Here is a 19,620-nt window from a genome sequence, read left to right on the forward strand (position 1 = left end):
TAATCTAATGTAATGTTGTATATTTCATAGTCACCTAATATTTTTTGAAATCAAAAAATCATGCCTTATATGTATTCCTCATATTCTTCATGCCTACTTTAGGAGGCAGATATTGGATACCAGAGTAACAATGACATATAAGGAAATATATATAAATAATTTCTCTAGTGATTTCCCATTTTTAAAATATCAGGGATGATGACAAGATGAAGACTGAAACTGTTCCTGAGCTTCAGCTTCTCTTCCCCCATTAAACTTTACTCAGAGCAATGATAGTCAGCTTTCATGGTGACTAGCATCTTGTAAACAAGATTAAAGTAGCAATGTGGTTAGTAGTCAGAGTTACACAGTGCTTTTCCAGGTCACTTCTATTTCAGTTTCCATTGTCTTCTTGCTGAAACCTGAGGCAACTTTTTCATGATTATAGATTTCTCTTCTGCTTTTTCTTTTATTTTACTTCATTCAGTTCATGTAACATTGTACAATAGAAAGACTGCTGAGGTCTCTAAATTCTACTTCAGTCTACTACTGCAATATTGTAGTCAAATAACTGTATAAGTATGACTATTATGAGAGACCACATAATATAGTTCATTAATTCTTAGAGTGTGGTCCAAGAGCTCTGGGAATGTTCAGTACCATTTCAGAAATCCTTGAGGTCAAAACAGTTTCATAGTGGTACCAAAAATTTATTTGCTTATTAAAATACTCACCATTTTTTAGTGATAGTTTAGAGGCAGAGCCTGATGTCTGGAAAATTTGAATTCAAATCTGGCCTCAGATATGTTGTAGTTGTGTTACCCTGGGCAATAACCTGGGCAAGTTGCTTAAACTATTTGCCTCAGCTGTAAAATAGGGATAACAATAACTTAACTCTCAGGTTTTTTTCCCTTCTTTGTGAGGCCAGATTTGTTTTGGAAAATATTTACATTTCATAAAAGTTATTTATGTTAATAAGAGTTTATTATTATTTTTAATGACTGAATAAATATTTTATCAGTTTTAATTTCCAATAGATAAAACCCACATAAATGCTTTTGCTCAATAATTTTTTTAAGAGTATAAAGGACCTGGAGACCAAAAAAATGTGAGAACTCCTTTTTTTTAATTGGAAAGAATGGTGGATTTAAGTCTTGGACTCTTTAAGAGCAGGCTGATCTCTGACCATTATCAGCTTTGTAACAGTGGGGACTCACCTCTCTGACCTTCAGTTTCTTTATTTCTCAAATGGCAGTTATACTTGAAACACCTACCACAGTAGTTTATTGTAAGAACTCATGAGAGACTCAAATAATGTATATAATGTCCTTTTCCAGTCTTATACAAGTATTAGCTATTATTATCAGCTATTTTTTAGTTGGCAGAATCTGACTGACACCTCTGAGGTTCTACTCATACCTGACTTTCTCATCTTTTATCATTTGATTTCTCCTTATACTCATAGCCAAATCTAGATTTTAATAATCTTTTTGAATTCCTGATCTCTGCCAAGAGTTGTTGGTATTGAGTAATAGAAGTTGGCTCAAGCTTTGGGAAAGTGGCGTTGGCTGTAGTCCTAGCTCCTCTACTTAACTACCTGTTTGACCTGAGGTTAATCAGTCCCCTTCTTACTGGCTCAGTTTTTTATTTTTTGTTTTCCTGTAAAATTAATTTGAGGTAGATAGTCTTGTCCCTTTTACTTCTTATGCTTCTGTGACTACTTAGTAATACTTGCTGGTATTAGAAGGCTGTGGCTAAAGTTCATCTTATAGCCTGTATAGTATAGTATTTTTTTCTTCTCAAAAGAACCAGGAATCAGTAACCAGCTTTAAAAGTTGCTGCCCTTATTACTCAGAATGAGCATTTATTTTTCTTATCTAGGTGACTGGGCTTTCTTTTTTCTTTTTAATTTTATTTATAATTTTTTTTGACAGTATATATGCACGAGTAATTTTTTTTATAACATTATCCCTTGTACTCATTTTTTCCAAATTATCCCCTCTCTCCCCCCACTCCCTCCCCTTGATGACAGGCAATCCTATACATTTTACATGTGTTACAATATAACCTAGATACAATATATGTGTGAAAATCCAATTTTCTTGTTGCACGTTAAGTATTAGATTCCAAAGGTATAAGTAACCTGGGTGGATAGATAGTAGTGCTAACATTTTACATTCACTTCCCAGTGTTCCTTCTCTGGGTGTAGTTCTTTCTGTCCATCATTGATCAATTGGAAGTGAGTTGGATCTTCTTTATGTTGAAGATTTCCACTTCCATCAGAATACATCTTCATACAGCACTGAAGTGTATAGCGATCTTCTGGTTCTGTTCATTTCACTCAGCATCAGTTGATGTAAGTCTCTCCAAGTCTCTCTGTATTCCTCCTGCTGGTCATTTCTTACAGAGCAATAATATTCCATAACCTTCATATACCATAATTTACCCAACCATTCTCCAATTGATGGACATCCATTCATCTTCCAGTTTCTAGCCACTACAAAAAGAGCTGCCACAAACATTTTGGCACACACAGGTCCCTTTCCCCTCCTCAGTATTTCTTTGGGATATAAGCCCAATAGCAGCAATGCTGGATCAAAGGGTATGCACAGTTTGATAACTTTTTGGGCATAGTTCCAAATTGCTCTCCAGAATGGTTGGATTCTTTCACAACTCCACCAACAATGTATTAGTGTCCCAGTTTTCCCACATCTCCTCCAATATTCATCATTATTTGTTCCTGTCATTTTAGCCAATCTGACAGGTGTGTAGTGGTATTTCAGAGTTGGGTGACTGGGCTTTCTATGAAACCTGGATTTAGCTACTCTTCTCTGAGCTCTTGGATATTAATTCTCCCTAGGGGTAAAGTATGTATGTATGTGTGTGTGTATGTGTGTGTGTGTGTGTGTGTGTGTGTGTGTGTGTGTACATGTGCAGGTGTGTGGTCTATCTGTCTGTCATCTATTTCCCTTTAGTTCTCTCCTCCCTCATGCCCCACCCTGCCACCTTTGATACTTGACTTTTCATTTAGCATCCAACAGTTTTTGAGATTAAAAAAGTCTTTTGCACATTTGAAAGCCTAAGACTCTTGAGAAATCAATTGACATGACTAGTAGATAGTAAGAGGTGAGATGTAATCCTCTGATCTTTTTTATTCCAAACTGGGTCCTCTTTTCACTTACTTGTTCTACTGCGTAGAAAAAGAATTGAGTTGACTTTTAGGCATTTGGTACTACTAGGATGAAAGAAAAGGGATCCATTAGTATATATTATTGAAACAAATTGTCTTTCTCTTTGAAATTACTTCAACAAAAAAACTGTTGAGGACTAAAACAGCTGGTTATGAAGATATGTTTTGAGAAATACTGAATCTGCCAAAGGATGTGGGATAAGGCCAAAATCTGAGATTTTAACCCAACTCTTGGATTTGCAGATCACAGCCTTTCATGCCTTATTGTTTTTCACATTTGGCATACAGTGAGAATTATGAGTATGAACTCTGATAGTTTGTAAATGCTTCATGGAACAACTGAGACTTAAAGTGAGCCATGAGAGTATGGGTGGGATTTGTGAGATTGTTATTTCTTTCAGGGAAGTGGAGAAAAGTTCAATATATACCTGAACAAGATTTCCCTCAACAACATAATGGCAGTTATCTTTGTTTGAAGAGGGGATTTCTCTCCTCTAATGTGAGGGAATCTATTCTTCAAAACCAGTTTTTTCCATTTTTGGAGAGCTCCCGTTGTTAGTTTTCCTTATGTTAAGCTGAAATCTCTGTATTATTTATAATACCATAGCATGATAATTTTTTCAATAAAATAGTTTTAATTATGAAATAAGAGACATGCCCTCACAATATAAAGTGTTTTCCAATGAAAATAAAAAGGTTGTATGATGGACTCATTTGCCATTAGTCCTGTCCATCCAACTCCACTTCCAAGGAAAACTTTTTGGTAGATCTATTAGCTTTGACTCTAAGGAGTTATCTCTTATCTCACAGATCACCACCAAAGTGGGTAAGAAGGTAAAGAGGTTGAGAGCAGGGATGGAGGTAGGAAATATACTTAAAACACAAAGGCATATGTTGGTTAAATTCTTCAATTTTAACACCAAACAACAAATTTAGTTTTCAAGAGCTTGAGTCACATCCATAATACTCTATTAAGTTGTAGCAATAAAAAGGTATGCAGACTATTGGGACAGTTAAAAGGAATAATTATTCTAAAAAAGAATTTTATATATCCATACCTATAGAAATGCATTTTCACTTCAATGATTTGGAAAATGCTATGGTATCAAAACAATTGATTGTTGTCTCTTTCCTAATTCACTCACCATATGCCAGTTTTCTGTGCTAAACATGGAATGAAGAACACATGATTTCAATCCTAACTCAGACACTAATAGCACTTGGACCTAAGCCAAGTCATTTAATCTAGCTCTGTCTCAGTTAAATGGGAGTAATAATAGTTATTGGGTACATCAAATGACATAACATATGTAAAGTACTCTACAAAACTTAAGTGCTATTTAAATGCTTGCTACTTATCTTTCAACTGGAAAAGAAATCCAGGTATGTCTTTTCTTTCTTTTAAAACTTTTTATTTTCAAAACATAATGCATAGTTTTCAATATTTCTTGGAAAACCTTGTGTTGCAAAATTTTTTTTCCTTCCCTTCTTTCCCTCCCCCCCAGATGGCAAGTAATTCAATATATGTTAAACATGTGCAATTCTTCTGTGCATATTTCCACAATTATAGTATGATATATTTTAAAGTTGGAAGGAACCTTAGAAGTCATCTGGTCCAGCCTCTGCATTTTGTAGATGAGGCCTTCCTCATCTAAAGCCCTGAAAAGGAAATTGAATTGTCCATTGTCACAATGGGCAAGATTTGAACACCTCTCCTCCGACTTCCAAGCTCTTTTACTGTTCCAATCATTATTCCATGGACTTTTCTCTTGAGCAAATCCACACATCTACTCTTGGTTTCTGCTCACTTCACTTAGCATAAGTTTATGTAAGTCTTTAAAAAACCTTTTCTGAAGTTGATCTTATCAGCTCCCACGGGTTCAAGTCTGATCTCTGATGAGATGATTTGGAGGTGAATTTATATCTAGCTCTCTTCTGATCTCCAGTTCTGCTTGAACTGGATATCCTATACTGTAGTCATCATGTTCAAAACAGAAATCATTTTCCTTCCAAGCCTCCGTTTTCTGAATTTTCCTATTACTACTGTAAAAGGTACCACAACTTGAGTATCAATCTTGACTCCTCACTAATACCCCCTCCACCCCCCCAGGCTGGGGTTAAGTGACTTGCCCAGGGTTTCACAGCTAGGAAGTGTTAAGTGTCTGAGACAAGATTTGAACTCGGGTCCTCCTGAATTCAGGGCTGGTGCGCCACCTAGCTGCCCCCCCCTTTTAAAAAAAAATTAATAATTTTTATTTACCAGATATATGCATGGGTAATTTTACAACATTGACAATTGCCAAACCTTTTGTTCTAATTTTTCCCCTCCTTCTCTCCCTCCCCCCAAATGGCAGGTTGATTAATACATGTTAAATACGTTAAGTCTGTTATCTACTTTTCACAGTCCACTTTTGTCATTTCTGCTTTCACAGCATCTCACCCACATCTCCTTTCCACACACAACCATTGCCCTAGTGTGGACTCTCATAATCTTATACTTGGGTGCTTGCTGTAGGCTTCTATTTGGCCTCCCTGCCTTTTCTCTCCTTATCCAGTACAGTGGAACTTCCTAGAGTGTAGGCCCGACCCCTGCCTTCTCACCACAATGCTCCTGCCCCAGTATACTTATTAAATTCCAGTGGCTCCCTGTTACTTCAAAGACAGATATAATATCCTTATACAGCCAGATTCTTTCCCACATGCTTCCCATTCTACTTATTGTAATATTCTACGATCCATGTAACACGGTCATTCTTACTGTTCTTGAGCACAACATTTCAACTTCTATCTGCACTGGTTGTGTCTCATGCTTGGAATGTTTACCTTCTTACCTTTGCCTCCTCTCTTTTCCTTTAAAAGCTTCCTTTGAGCCTTGAGTCAAATCCCATGTTCTGCCAAAAGTCTTTTCTTGACATCCCACTGATTCCTCTTTCTGTGAAATTTACATTGCATATTTCCACTGTATATCTTGTGTATGTTCAGTTGTTTTGCCTGTTGTCTGCCCTATTACATTTTTTTAAATTGATATTTTTTTATTTAAAAAAACAGAAAAGACTAAAGAAAACATTGTCATATGTCCAACAGAACATTAGGGAGGATTCAAAATATATAACAATAAATTGCTAAATCAAGAAAAGATATATAATAGTAGAAATTACACGACATTCACAAGTGAGTGTCCATATTTTCTTTACTTTTTTGTAGATTATTCTTTTGTTCTCTGCTATGCATATTTTTAATTCTTTTTTCACCCCTTCCATCTCTCCCAAGCAGGTTATAGTTAAACAAAGTTTCATATATATATATATATATGGACTCACACACACACACACACACACACACACACACACACACACACACACACACACACACACATACACATAGCTTTCCTATCACTGGGATTGTTTTTAACCTTTTCTTTGTATTCTTAGCACTTAGGACAGTGCCTAGCACATATTAAGCACTTTAAATGCTTGTTAAATGACAAGGTCTTTTCTCTAAATTTCATCTTGACCCTTGATCCTGAAGTTCTTTACCATCTTGTTCACTCTTTTCTGGAACTGTTCTGCTTTACTAACATCTTCCTGAATTGTGGTGCCTAGAATAAGAGCTTTATTGGCTCACTTTTGCTCTGTAACCTTTGATAAATTTAAGCTAAGATTGCATTAACTCTTTTGTGGTAATGTGATCAGCTAATCTGTTTTCTTCTATCCAGATGGTTAAATTCCTTCTGTAATCTAACTTTTACTTATTGGATTAAAATCCCATGTATAATCTTTGTAACTTCTTATCTAGCTTACACATACTGAATTTCAAATAGCCATCTCCAAATTGTCTGTGTTATTTAAGCCAATGCACAGATTATTAAAAAGGAACCCTGCATCCAAACTTCCCCCCCTCCCCCCCAGTAGGATGTATCTACCTGCACCTGGTACTTGGCATTCATTTGTTTGAGTAGTCATTACTTTGAAATATCATCTGTATTTGGGCTTTTCATCCTAATGCAATATACCCTTTTCTTGCTTTGCTTATATGTTTGGTAGATGAACTCATCCACTAGTATTCAAGCTGAATTTGTACTTTGAGGTTTTTGTTTTGTTGTAAATTCTAGGTGCCCTGATGTTTACCCTCCTTATCGAACCCTCTTATAACAAAAACAATCCATGACCCTGCCTCTTCATGGTAGTGAGTTTTGTCAATTGCTTTGGTGTGCTTATTTTCATACTAAGCTTGCATGACCTGCATTTCTCTGCATGAACCTTTCCTCTTTGTTTAAAGTCACTCTGAATATAGTTTTATAATCTAGTATATCTCAGCACTGGATCCTAATAAGATTATCCCACTATATGTTCATTGGCTTGATTTAGTTAAGTTTCTACACGGAAGTCACTGACCCCTTAATTCACCTTTGAAGTTATGTTTTTGTTAAATGTACCGCCAATAGTTTATTTTGCTTCTTAGAGAATTTAGAGTAAAAACACTGGTTTATGATATTGAAATACTCCCTCTGAATGTTGTGGGATGTTATTCACTTCTAATATTTTTATATAGAAATTTTTTCTACTTCTCAGGGTAAGTCCTTAGACTCATGGTGGTGAGAACAAATTCTTTCATGCATCAGACCAAGTCAGCTTAGATTTACCTTAGCTTCCTACCTTGATGCTGGCAATTTCTGAAACTTGCCACAGGATTGATTGCTTTGGAGGTGGAAACAAAGGTAGCAGAAAAGGAATAATTGTGTTCTTTTTGGAGTTGGGATGAGAGATGGAAATCTAGAAAAAAATTCATTTTGAGAATTTTTGGTTCCTCCCCTCCATGCTAAAAAAGAGGCACAATGAATCTCCTTTTCCCCACTAATTTTAAAATAAATTTCCAGACTACCACATTGTAAAAATGTTTAGGGTTTATTTTGAACAGAATAAGTTATTCGATTATTTTTTCTTCTTAAACTACACATTGACTTTAGTTAAATTTCTGGAACCTGTACTATGTCTGCTTGCAAAGGAGTGTGCAATTCCCTTTTTTCAAATCCTGGAGTTTACAGTTTCATTTTGTGCCTTGGCCCCTTGTTCATTAAGGGATGAAGGGAGGGACAGAGACAGTTCCTTGCAGTTTGAATTTGAGACTGTTGTGTGGCTAATGTGGGATTTTCTTTGAGAGGGGAAAAAGCTCTTTCTAAAGTAGAGCCCTTGTATTGTGTATTGTGTTAAAACATTGAAGCAATGCCCATGGTCTGGAACATGTCTGGTGCCTGCAAATTAGCCCCTACCCTAATTGCTAGAGGTGTGGCTCTGAAGGAACTGCCACTATTGTTGCAGCTGTCACTATTGTGCCTTATTAAGTGAGAACTGGGTGTCTACCAGGGGTCAGAAACCAAGTCCTTTTAAGTTCACTTGGCTAATCTCCAGTGGCTAGAATGGGGTACATAATAGTTCCTTATAGGGAACCATTAATAAAGAGAAGGCAGCTTTGGAGATGAAAAAAAGTATTTTATGATGTTTGCACAATGGTTTTTAAAAGGCGTTTTATCTCTGTTTTTCTTTTTTCTATCACTTTCCAGGACAGTAAATGGCCTTGACCAAGTTCCTCCAACTGGTCTGGGCTCCTCCAGACCATCGTCTGCTCCAGGTATGCTGCCTTTGAGCGTGTGAGCACCCAGTGTCCAGGTGGAGGACCCAGCCCTCCCACTGATGAACAAGGACATACCTACGCTTACCTGTCTGTGCCCACACCTGCAAGGCCCAGCTCATGCCCTTATATCCACCTGCCTTCCTGTAGCCAGCAGATGGCATGCCATGGCAAACACCATGCCCACTGCCCTGCAGAACTCTGCTCGATGTTAACCCTGGTTATTTTCTCTTCTCACCATAGTGCCCATTGGTTTCACATGATTGCACTTTCGTGGGTCACAAGCTGATGTGTATTACATGGTTTCTCTGGATACTGAAATTTTCCCTTACCCCACTCGGCCCCTCCAGCCCTTCCTTGCTGTTCCAGTAGGAGTCATTTGAGTGTAGGACCAGTACAAATCTTGGAATTCTCTAAAAGATCATATTGATGTGTGATAGCTTCTCTATCCCTCCCCACCCCACAACATCTCTCCTCCTGCTCCCTGCAAAAGGGTCTTTTATAACAAAGACTTGGGGGCCTCACTTCTGTCCCATATTCACGATAGTCACGGACACAGAGCACATATTTCCTGTGCCCTGAAGTCTTTTGAATTAGCATTTGCAGCATTTAGTTCTAACTAGTGCTATGAACAGGGTCCCCTGAAATTCCTAGGGACTGTGTTCTGGAGGACTTTGCAGCTGTGAGGTGTGTCGTCTTCTCTCTGTGCCTCAGACTTGATGAAGGGTCGACTGTTCCCTCACCAGCTTTCCAGATCCTTCAGTTAAAAACATTGTCTTCAGAGCACTTTTGTTTTGTTCTCAGTGGGCCTAACCAGTTGAATTGGGAGGAGTTGAGTGGCCCGTCTCCAAGGGGCAAAGAGAAGACTGCCCCTCAGAAGGGTAGGACTTTATGTTTTTCCTGTGCATCCTTTGATTATTCACATGCTGCATTTACTGTTTACATTTTTTTTGTATATAGGTTTGTAAACTTACACGCCTGAGATGTTTGTGCATAACTTGGGCTTTGTAGCTTTATTTATTCAGAATCCATTTGGCATGTTTAATGACTTAGGATGGTATCCTGTGGGCAGCTGTATAAGATCATCATGTGGTTTAAAAAACAAAATGCTTCTCATCAAAATAAAGATTTTTTTTTTTTGTGGAAACAATGAATTTTACAGAAAAATAAGATTGAAATTGATATATTGCCTGTATGAGAGAAAGCAAAAGCTAGAATATACTAATGACTCAAGAAGTTCAAATATCTGGCTCATAAATTAGAAAGAGGAATTGACTTTTCCTGTGCACGGAGCTTCTCTCAGGGTGTTAGGGCAGGTTCAGAAGGAAAAGCCCCAGATTTTGTTTTCAAGAGCATATTCCTTGTTCCCTTTTTCTTTTTTCCTTCTTATGATGATGAAATGAGTAATCCTTATTCTCAAGATCAGAAGCAAGTAGAGGATGATTATGAAGCCTTGTGAGCAGATTTTTATCATGTGCTTGTTAGGGGTTAGTTTGTGGGATATAAAGGGCGGATCTCATCATTTTTCATAAAGTGAGGTATCATGCATTTTTGTCATTCTGTAGTTTAAAGTCATTTCAAATTAGGCTTCTTAGATTCCAACTCAGAATTTTCACCTCATCTCCCAGGCTTGCTGATTGACACCAGGTGAGAGAAGGTTCCAGATATTTGATAGCAGTGACAAGAACAGCCTCAGAAACTGGATGTTCACAGCTTTCATACAACAGGCTTTGAATACTACTTTTGTTACAACAGATGAACTCAGCATTAAAGAGCAAGCAGGAACTAAAATGCTATTAAATAAGCAATATCAAGTGATATTTTACATATGTAAAAACAATAAAATATGCAAATAGTCTCTGCTTTTAGACATACCGAATTCTTTTGGAGTCTGGGTTTTAAACAAGTTCTCTGTCTTGTAAGACAGAGTCCTGTCATCACATGGATAGGTATCTTCCTCTGCAGGAATAAGGAGAGAGGTGGTATGCTATTACGGGATCCATGAAGCATGAGGCCTACTCCTATTCATTTAAAGTTGCAATCTTGCCAGTGGAGAAGTACAGGAGAGAAATTCTCCCAAATTGTAATTTTTAGGGGTTGGATGCTATTTTAGATACTAGGTGCTACCATGAACAACTAGTTTATTTTAGAGTTATTGTGAAGAACATGCAACACCCATATATGTGAATTATTGTTAAGCTTGGTAATCATGGTACAGTGGAAGCAACTATTTGGATTTAGAAGACTCGGGTTCTAAATTAATTATGTGACTTTGGGCAGATCACTTTTCTGGGCCCCAGTTTCTTCATCTGTAAAATAGGGTCAGATTAGGTAATTTCTAAGAATCTTTCCAGCTCTAAAGCTCTGAGGTTACTTCTACCATTGATAATTCAGTGATTCTCATTAGCCTTTTATAAGGCTGACTGTGTCCTTTAACTTTTTATATATCTAAGGCCCCTTCATTTTCTTTGAGCGGAACTTAAGAATTGATAACAGTTATGTCCTTTTTGCCCTTCTTCCCTTCCTACCTTACTGCTATTTCTCTCCATATCTGTTAGATTCTGCCCTTCTGTTCATGTTAGCCTCTAAAAGTACCTCCATAATTCTCTTTCTTTCTAAGAGGTCATTCTGGTAACTTAAAATATTTATTAACAATCTAAAAACTCAGTTCCATTCCCTCTCATCCTGCCACCAACACAATATTAGCTGTCACATCCACGAATTTCTGTTCATTCTCTACTACTTATATTATTTTTTTTAAATGCAGCATTCAATTCCATCACCTGTATTCCATCACCTCTTACTTGCTGGTGTAATGCAAAAGCAAACTTCTGTCATGGGCACTGGGTTGGGAGTCAGAGGTTCTGGGTTTGAATCCTAAATCAGCCATCTACCTTTACATCACCTTTACAATCCTGGGCAGAGGGCTTTTTTCCTTATTTGTACAATGAGGGGGGATGGGTTAGATGATCTTTAACAGTCTTTCTAGCTTTAAATTTACATGTGTGAATGTTTCTTATAGTCACTGATTTGCAGAGGGGTAAACCAAAAGAAGTCATCTTAGCTGGAATTATTTATTTAAAAATGAGTGTACACTTACCATATTTTGCCTTGGTAGCTTGGAGTTGTATTGCAGCTTCTCCCTAGCAAAAATTTACCTCTATATAAAAACACCTGCTTATTGACACTGTCAGGGATGCTTTCCATGCTGTCAGTTGCCAATTTTACATATCTTCCGTGACTAAATAAGGTGCTGGTGACCAAGTGATGAAATTTGTATTTATTAAGGGCAGAGATCAGCTGAGGCTTCAGTTAACAATTTCTTCTAGATGACACTATAAGCTGAAAGTGAAGAAAAGAAAGATTAACAGAGGGACAGATATATTTTCATTAAATTCTATTAAGTGAGTGATAATTTGTTATTAATATAAGATCTGTGCTTCTGAAAGATAAAGATATATATAGTTCTTGTTCTCATCTAGTATGAGAGATAAACTTGTATACAGTTAAATGTACTTTAGATTAAAGTATGATGAGTTCCTATGAAATCAATGTTATGAGACAGATTACTTCTGTTGGGGGAATGAAGGTTTGTAAAAAGTGGCTGGTTTTCTGAGTTAGAGCTTGAAAGATGATCTTCTAGAGGTGAGTACTTGGTGAAGTATTTCAGAGAGGGCAGTGTAGAAGGGCTGGAACACCAGAAGAAATGGAATGTATTCAGGCATGGGGAATATAGGTAAGTTTGATTCTAGTGAGCTATGGGGATGAGGTTGGAGTCACATTTTTTAGGGCCATGAATTCCAGAGTGAGAAAGTCATACTTCATTTAATGGGCAATTTGGGATACATTAAAGATTTTTAACATGACAAACTTAAAAGATATTCTGGCAGTATTGAGTGAAAAAGACAGGATTGACTATTGAGAGACCAGTTAGGCTCATATAATAATAATACATTTGAGAAGTACTGAGGGCTTGAGTAGAGTGGCTGCTCCAGGTTATGGAGGGAAATGTTTGTAAAGTTGTATCATTAACAGGATTTGGAAACTGAATGGATATGTGAGACAAAAGAGGAGAGTGAAAAATGTTTCAAGGTGATGTTTAGGAAGCTGCAGTTTAAGTCAGGTAAAATCTCCACTAAATGGGGCAAGAATTTATTAACACCTAAAGTATATTGGGGATATGAGACAAAAACAAATCAGTCCTTCAATTAGCTTAATTTTTTTAAATCAAGAAGAGTAATATATACACATGTAAGTTAGACATAAAATAATTTTGTGGAGGAGTCATTACTAAGAACTGGGTAACCTTCTAAGAAAGAGATGGCACTATGTAGCTGATAATTTGCATAACTTCATTGGTATAATGGGTTTTTTTATTTGTTTCAGTAAGTTGGGGAGGGAAAAGAGAGAGAATTTGTAATTGAAAATGTTTTTGGAAAGGGAAATGGTAATTGGACTGAATTTTGAAGGAATTCAGAAATTCTGCAAAGTGGAAGAGAGAAGGAAATACACTCTAAACATGATTGATTGTGCAAACCATATAGATGATAGAATATTGTGATGAAGAATGGCAAGCCATTTTGGCTGCTCCACTGTCTAAAGGGAAGTATAGTATATTTATTGAATTTGGAAAAATAGACATAAAAGGATTAATTTTTTTTTTCTGAAGCAATTTGGGATTAAGTGACTTGTCCCAGGGTCACAAAGCTAGGAAGTATTAAGTGTCTGAGGCCAGATTTGAATTCAGGTCCTTCTTACTTAAGGGCCAGCATGCTATCCACTATGCCATCTAGCTGCTCCTCATAAAGGGATTTAAATGAACAAAGAATTTGTATTTTATCCTAGAGATTTTAGAGAGGCTACTGGAATTTTTTAAGCAGGGGAATGACCTAGTTTGACTTTGCAGATGGGTGGGATGAAAATGACAGAGTTGAAGATTGCAAGGCAATGGACAAAGGTGACTTGAAATTTAATGGTGCCTCTATCAGAAAGTAGGAACAGGGATAAGATGGATCATTTGAGAAACCACTGAAAGAAATGAGTTCTGTTTTGGATATATGAAATTGAGATGTTTACCAGATAACCAATTGGAAGTATCCACTAGTTAAATTTGCCTTTGGGCATAACTTGGTTTTTCATTCTTTTCATTTATATTATTACAGCCATCATACTGATTACTTTCTTAATTCTATTTATTTAACACTGAATAAGTTCATGTTTTCCCATGATTCTCATTATTGAATCCCATATGAATTCTATGTTCATTATACAGTATAGTACAGTATAGTACTATTCCAATGTACTCAAGTGCCACTTTTTGAGAGATAGCTACTTTTTATTTTCCAATTCTTTTTTTTGGTACCAGTAAAAGTATTTCCTATTTATTCACAATCCTGGCAGGAATTATTTGCTCTGCTTTATAAATAATAACAGCTTAAATTTATTAATGCTTTATTTCACCAGCAGCTTGTTTCTTAACAATTTGTCTCACTTTAATTATTGTTTTGTTAATTTGTTGGCTAACACATCAGAGGTAGCAGGTCATGCAAAGAGGCTACCCTCAGGATTTGGTTGGGCTGAAAAATCAGATCTTACACTGTTTCTTTGTTGCCTGAGACATAAAAAGGCAGGCCTCTGAGGAGGTGATGTGCTAATGATTTTGCAGAATTCCCATACCTTTCTAACTATTCTTCTAACAGCTCTGCTGCCATGGTGACTGCTGAATGGTGGGGGTGGGGGTGGGAATCTGTATTTTTGTTAATTATATCTTTTAAAAACTCTTATAAATTATTTCATGAGTATTTTACTACCTTCTAATTCTAAGCCTGACCCAAACATTTGATGTTAGGATTGAATAAGATGAATTTATAGTTGAAATAAAGAAGTAATGCTTAGAAGGGATTTTACAGGAATTTGGTACCTTGAGTACTATGAAGTTGTCAATAAGGAACTCTTTCAAAAGAAATGGGACTCCCAATGACACTGTAGGATTTACCTGATGGGTGAGTGTTTAAGGGTTGATAGATAGGAAAGTAAGTTCTTACTAGTTCTTACTAAGGCTTTTTACAAAGGCTGAATAAGGAAAATGAAAATATTTGAAAGAAAGTCTTTGTATATTAGGCATATGAATGTGTTGAAAACTGCCTTGAAGGCAGAGGGGTAGTTTATGGACTTAGTAAAAGCATAGGGCAAAGCTGATGAAGGCAGGGACTGTATACAGGCTCCATGTTTGATCTCTCACCCAAAGGTTTTGCTTAAGAATGTATTAAATCCTATGGGGACAGGGACTCTTAAGGAGAAAGAATAGGAAGAGTAAAGATGAGAATTGGGAATCACCTTCATTGATAAGAGAATCTCAAGCTTAAGAAGGGGTGAGGTGTATGCTCTTAAGGCTGCTGAATCAGGAGATAGGCAGACTTTTACCAGCAAGGAACTTGGGGGGCTATATTAGAAATTTAAACAAGCTGTCAAAACAATTTGACATAATAGTGGAAATTGCAATAACTCTCTTTTGGTTGATCCCTTAATGCTTTAAACAATAATAAATAAATAAATCAACAATATTAATGATTTAGACCCAAATCTTACAGAACAGGTGTGGCTGCATGTAGCTGGCAAAATTCTAGTATATCCTGATAAGATAAAAATGTAATTGGGAAATGTATAATGAAATGAATAAAGATGAAATAAAACAATGTTAATTTTCCATTTGCTAAGTTAACCTTTAGAAATCTCCTTGTATTTGAGTTTAGCATCACAATCTCACAATCATCACAATCTTAAGTTGACCTAAGGATGGCCTCCTCTCCTCCATGAAGGGAAACCATTTCAGAGTCTGTGAAAACTCTTACCCCATTGGTGTATTGTGAACTTAATATTAAAATTAACATAAACTTAGCTTGCCTTGCATTATTTGTGTTTAATGAATTTCAGCATGAAATATATTTGTCAGTTTGCATTCATCTTTCTCCAGTGGTCATGGTAAATATGGTTTTTTCCCCCTTTCTACCATTTCGAATTGTTTGAGGTCCTAGGAGTCTTGGATCATAGATGTAAAATTAGAAAAAAACCTTTAAAATTCATGGAGCAGTGGAGGGGAAAAATTGATCTGGAGTCAAGTGGACCTAACTCATTTGATATCTCAAGGTCTGGTTGTTTTTTCTTTTGTAATGTGAGGGATTTATACTAGATGACTAGGATCTCCTCCATCCTGAATCTGATTCTGTAGTCTTATCCAACCTCAATTTACTGATGAAAAAACTGATGGGAAAAAAAAAAAAAGAATTTTGATTTTCTCAAAGTCATAGTAAGTGGTAGAGCTAAAAACCCAGGTCTTTTGCCTCCAAGGCCCTAAATGCATCATACTGCCTTTCCCATATTTCCATGATTCCTCATTCTTGTTGATTTCAGTTGCATGTATTAGATATTTGGTCATTATGCCATGTTTCCTATTTCCTAGATACTTCCAGCTTTTAAAAAAAATTACACTGTCCCTCTAAAAATCTTTGAACATTTGTTAAAATTTAAAAAAAAAATGAATTCCCTTGGTATATTACCAACAATGACATAGTTAGGTCAAATTGCCATGTTTGCTGCCAGATTGCTGTCCAGAAGTTACCTAGCAATCTAGTTTGTTTTAATAAATTTTACTAATTTGATGGATAATAGTATCTCAATCTGTTTGAGTAATGAAGTTAAATAATTTTTAAAGTGATTTTTAACATTCTTGTGAAAATTCATATTTTTCTATCCTTTACTGTGAATTGGGTGTTCTGTTGATCTAAAACCCACTCTCATATAAGCCAGTATTTAGCAGGGAAGTCACCCACACCAGACTTGACTTCCATGTAGTTCCCTACCTACAAGTGATGGATGAGCTGTACTAACTACTTTCTCCCATGGGACCAGCTTGGAACCTTTATGAGGGCATCAGGCATGTTCTTATAATAGCGCCACTCAAAAGCTGGAGTCTTCAGAGGATTGGCTGACTGGTACTTTTACAGTTTTAGGGGTAATAGCAGCTGGGGCTCCTAGTACTGGTGCTCATGAGCTTCTACTAGTGTGCTCCTAAATAACAATGAGAAAACAGGAGTTAGAAGGATTTACAGAAAACAGTATAAAACAAACATCTCAAATTTGAGATATATGCTTCCCCTTACATCCTCTTATGTCCTCGAGAGAATGGACTCAAACATAAGATGCAGTGGGTAGCGAGGCAAGAATTATGTGTGACTAAAAGGTATCTCCCGATTACTAATTCTGGTAATCCTTTTATCCCGTCATAGAATCCTTGTGAAATTCCTAGCTGCTTGTTGGGCAGATGATCTGCTAAAGGTTTGGGCTGCTGTTCTGCTGGGGTGACTTAGTCTGTAACTGTAAGGCTGTGACGAGGAGGGGAACTCTGGGGAGAAGCTGAAAAGTTACTAATTAGAGAACCAGAGACCAATAACTGCAGAATAACAGTGCCAGTGTTTCTGGGTTTATGCTAGACTGGGGCAGAGAACCAGACTACTGAAAAGAATCTTTACCAAGGCTTTTAGAGCATCAAGTAGGTAACTGTAGTTGCCTCACAAAAGGTTTCTTCATCTCTAATTTGCATTTGGACCCCTTTAGGAAGACCTAAGGAAAGATCCTAAAAAAAGAACCAAAAAAAAAGTTCTCTGCCTCCCTGTCACTTTATACCTTCAGGGAACAGCTGAAGCTAGGAACTCTTGAAGGTTAGAATGTTTTTCACTAACAAGGCGACATGGTGTCCTCAAACTCTCTTTGCAGAGACACCTTCCCACGTTCTCTAGGTATTTTCCTTTCATCTCTCACCCTTGTTATAAAGAAAATAAAGCACACCAGTTAAACCAAAGATCTCAAGATGGCCATCTTAAATGCAGCTCTATCTGTTAGCTAATGGATCAAATCCATTCCTGAAAATGTTGGGGAATAAAGTTTTTATAAAATAATTAACAAATGTCATTTCAGATATGTAATCATGGGAAACTATGGCTCTGCTTGTGACATAAGGATTACTTTTGAGAATACAGCAACCCTTCCTCTCTTTTAAGTGCAAAGGAGAAAAAATATCTAATATTGTGTCAGACTCCTGTGGAATTTCTCTTTAAAAAATTCTAGAGATGGAAGCACCATACAAATGTAAAAATAATTTATATTGGGGGATAGAATTAGTATCCACCTCATGGCCTGTAAGTTCAGCTTTTATCACATGTAGTTTTGTGTTTTGGGGAAAAGTTATCCACTCTGTAAGAGACTTGAAATCTTCTGATGCTATTGTAGTGGTTCCTTAAACTCTAGGGACTTTGCCCAGAAACAGATGAAGGCTCAACTGCCCACATATGTAGGAATCTTTCCTCCAGAGCAAAGGGAATGAATAATAGTTTCAAGATGGTAAACATATCTTAAGATATTTATTTCTGTAACATCTCCTGTACCAAATGCTATTGAAAAACTATTAAAAACTACAGGAGATTGTGTGCTAATTTTTATTGGCCACCAATTTCTTCCAAGGTGGCTGGATATAATTCCAAAATGAACTATAAAATCTAGAGGTTTTAGGGTCTTGTAAGTTTAATAGAAGTCTAAGAATTTGATATGGTAGCTAAGAATAAAAAACCAAAATTAATGTGTTATATGCCTGTATTCAGAGGCAAAGTATCCAGGACTAGGGAGGTGGTAGTCCTGTAGTATTTGGCTCATTACCTGACATCTGGAATATCATGGTCAGTTCTTGAAGCAATGTTTTAAGAAAGACTTTTGACAAAATATTTGGCAGGAGTTGGAGAAAGAATGTAGTGACCAAGATAATGAGACTAAAAATCATGCTTTTAAAGAATTGGATGGAAATCTGGAAACATTTAGCTTGAACAAGAGAAGATCTCCTGCAGATTGTTAAATATCTTCAAAAATGTAAGAACCACCAAGTGGAATTTATCTGTGTTTACTAAAATTCTTACTGTACCATAGAGCTTTATGCAAGGTGCTGGGGATACAAAGACAAAAATTAAATCCCTGTCCTCAAGAAGTTTAAATTCTTGTACATGCATACAAGTACTTTATCTCTTTCTAGATGTGCATGTATGTCCTGAGAATCATCTGTGAGATGTGAGACAAGAAGTCTGAGATTTTACATGATATATATATCACACAAAAAATAATCACAAAAAACCCCAGTAAATCCAAAATATTTCATGGGGCACAGCATTAGTAACAGGGGTTCAGGAAAAGCCCCATAAAAATTAGAACTTAAGTAGAGCTTTATCCCAAATTAGAGATTTTAAGAGACAACTTATGCAAAGGCATAGAATAATGAATCAGAGGGAGTAATATATAAAAAAAGATTAGAACTGTGGAGCAAGACTTTGAAGAATAGTCACATCAGGTAGGGCAGTGATTGATGTTCTGGAGGAAGAACTGATAAGACTTGTCAATAGAGTGGATGTGTGGCATGAGGGGTCAGTAGGTGTTGAGGATGTCTCTGAAGCAGCAAACTCAGGTAGCTGGAAAGATAATAGTTTCTTCAACAGAAATGAAGTTGATTAAATGAGTAGATTTTGGTTGAAAAGTGATGTTTTGGTCATTGAGAGTTTGAGATGCCTATGGGACAACCAGTTCAAAATGTCTAGAGATCATTGGTAAATGGAGAGAACCATTTCAGTTGGGGAAAGTCAAAGTCAGACTGCAATGAACACTAAGTGAATGAGAGTAGAAGTAATCATGTTTAACTTGCTTGGTCAGAGGAGAAGCTTGGGTATGTCTGTAGGCATCAGGGAAAGGAGAGATCAAAAATTAAAGAGCTAGGGATGGAATCAAGTAAA

General features: G+C 36.6%; 1 protein-coding gene across 7 annotated transcripts in view; it reads left to right on the forward strand.

Moving 5' to 3' along the window:
* The window catches only part of NDEL1 (nudE neurodevelopment protein 1 like 1), a 100,478-nt gene that overhangs the window by 62,472 nt on the left and 18,386 nt on the right, over positions 1–19,620 (forward strand). For 4 of the 7 annotated variants that reach the window (XM_074311916.1, XM_074311915.1, XM_074311913.1 and 1 more), the window contains one exon: positions 8,730–9,944. In XM_074311916.1, coding sequence (XP_074168017.1) covers positions 8,730–8,820 — 91 coding nt within the window. In that variant the 3' untranslated portion in view covers positions 8,821–9,944. Of the gene's footprint in view, positions 1–8,729; positions 9,945–10,425; positions 10,661–19,620 lie in introns of those variants that run through there. The other 3 variants (XM_074311917.1, XM_074311918.1, XM_074311919.1) reach the window with 3 other exon arrangements.

Source organism: Sminthopsis crassicaudata, chromosome 4 (genome assembly GCF_048593235.1).
Source record: "Sminthopsis crassicaudata isolate SCR6 chromosome 4, ASM4859323v1, whole genome shotgun sequence".
NCBI lineage: Eukaryota > Metazoa > Chordata > Mammalia > Dasyuromorphia > Dasyuridae > Sminthopsis > Sminthopsis crassicaudata.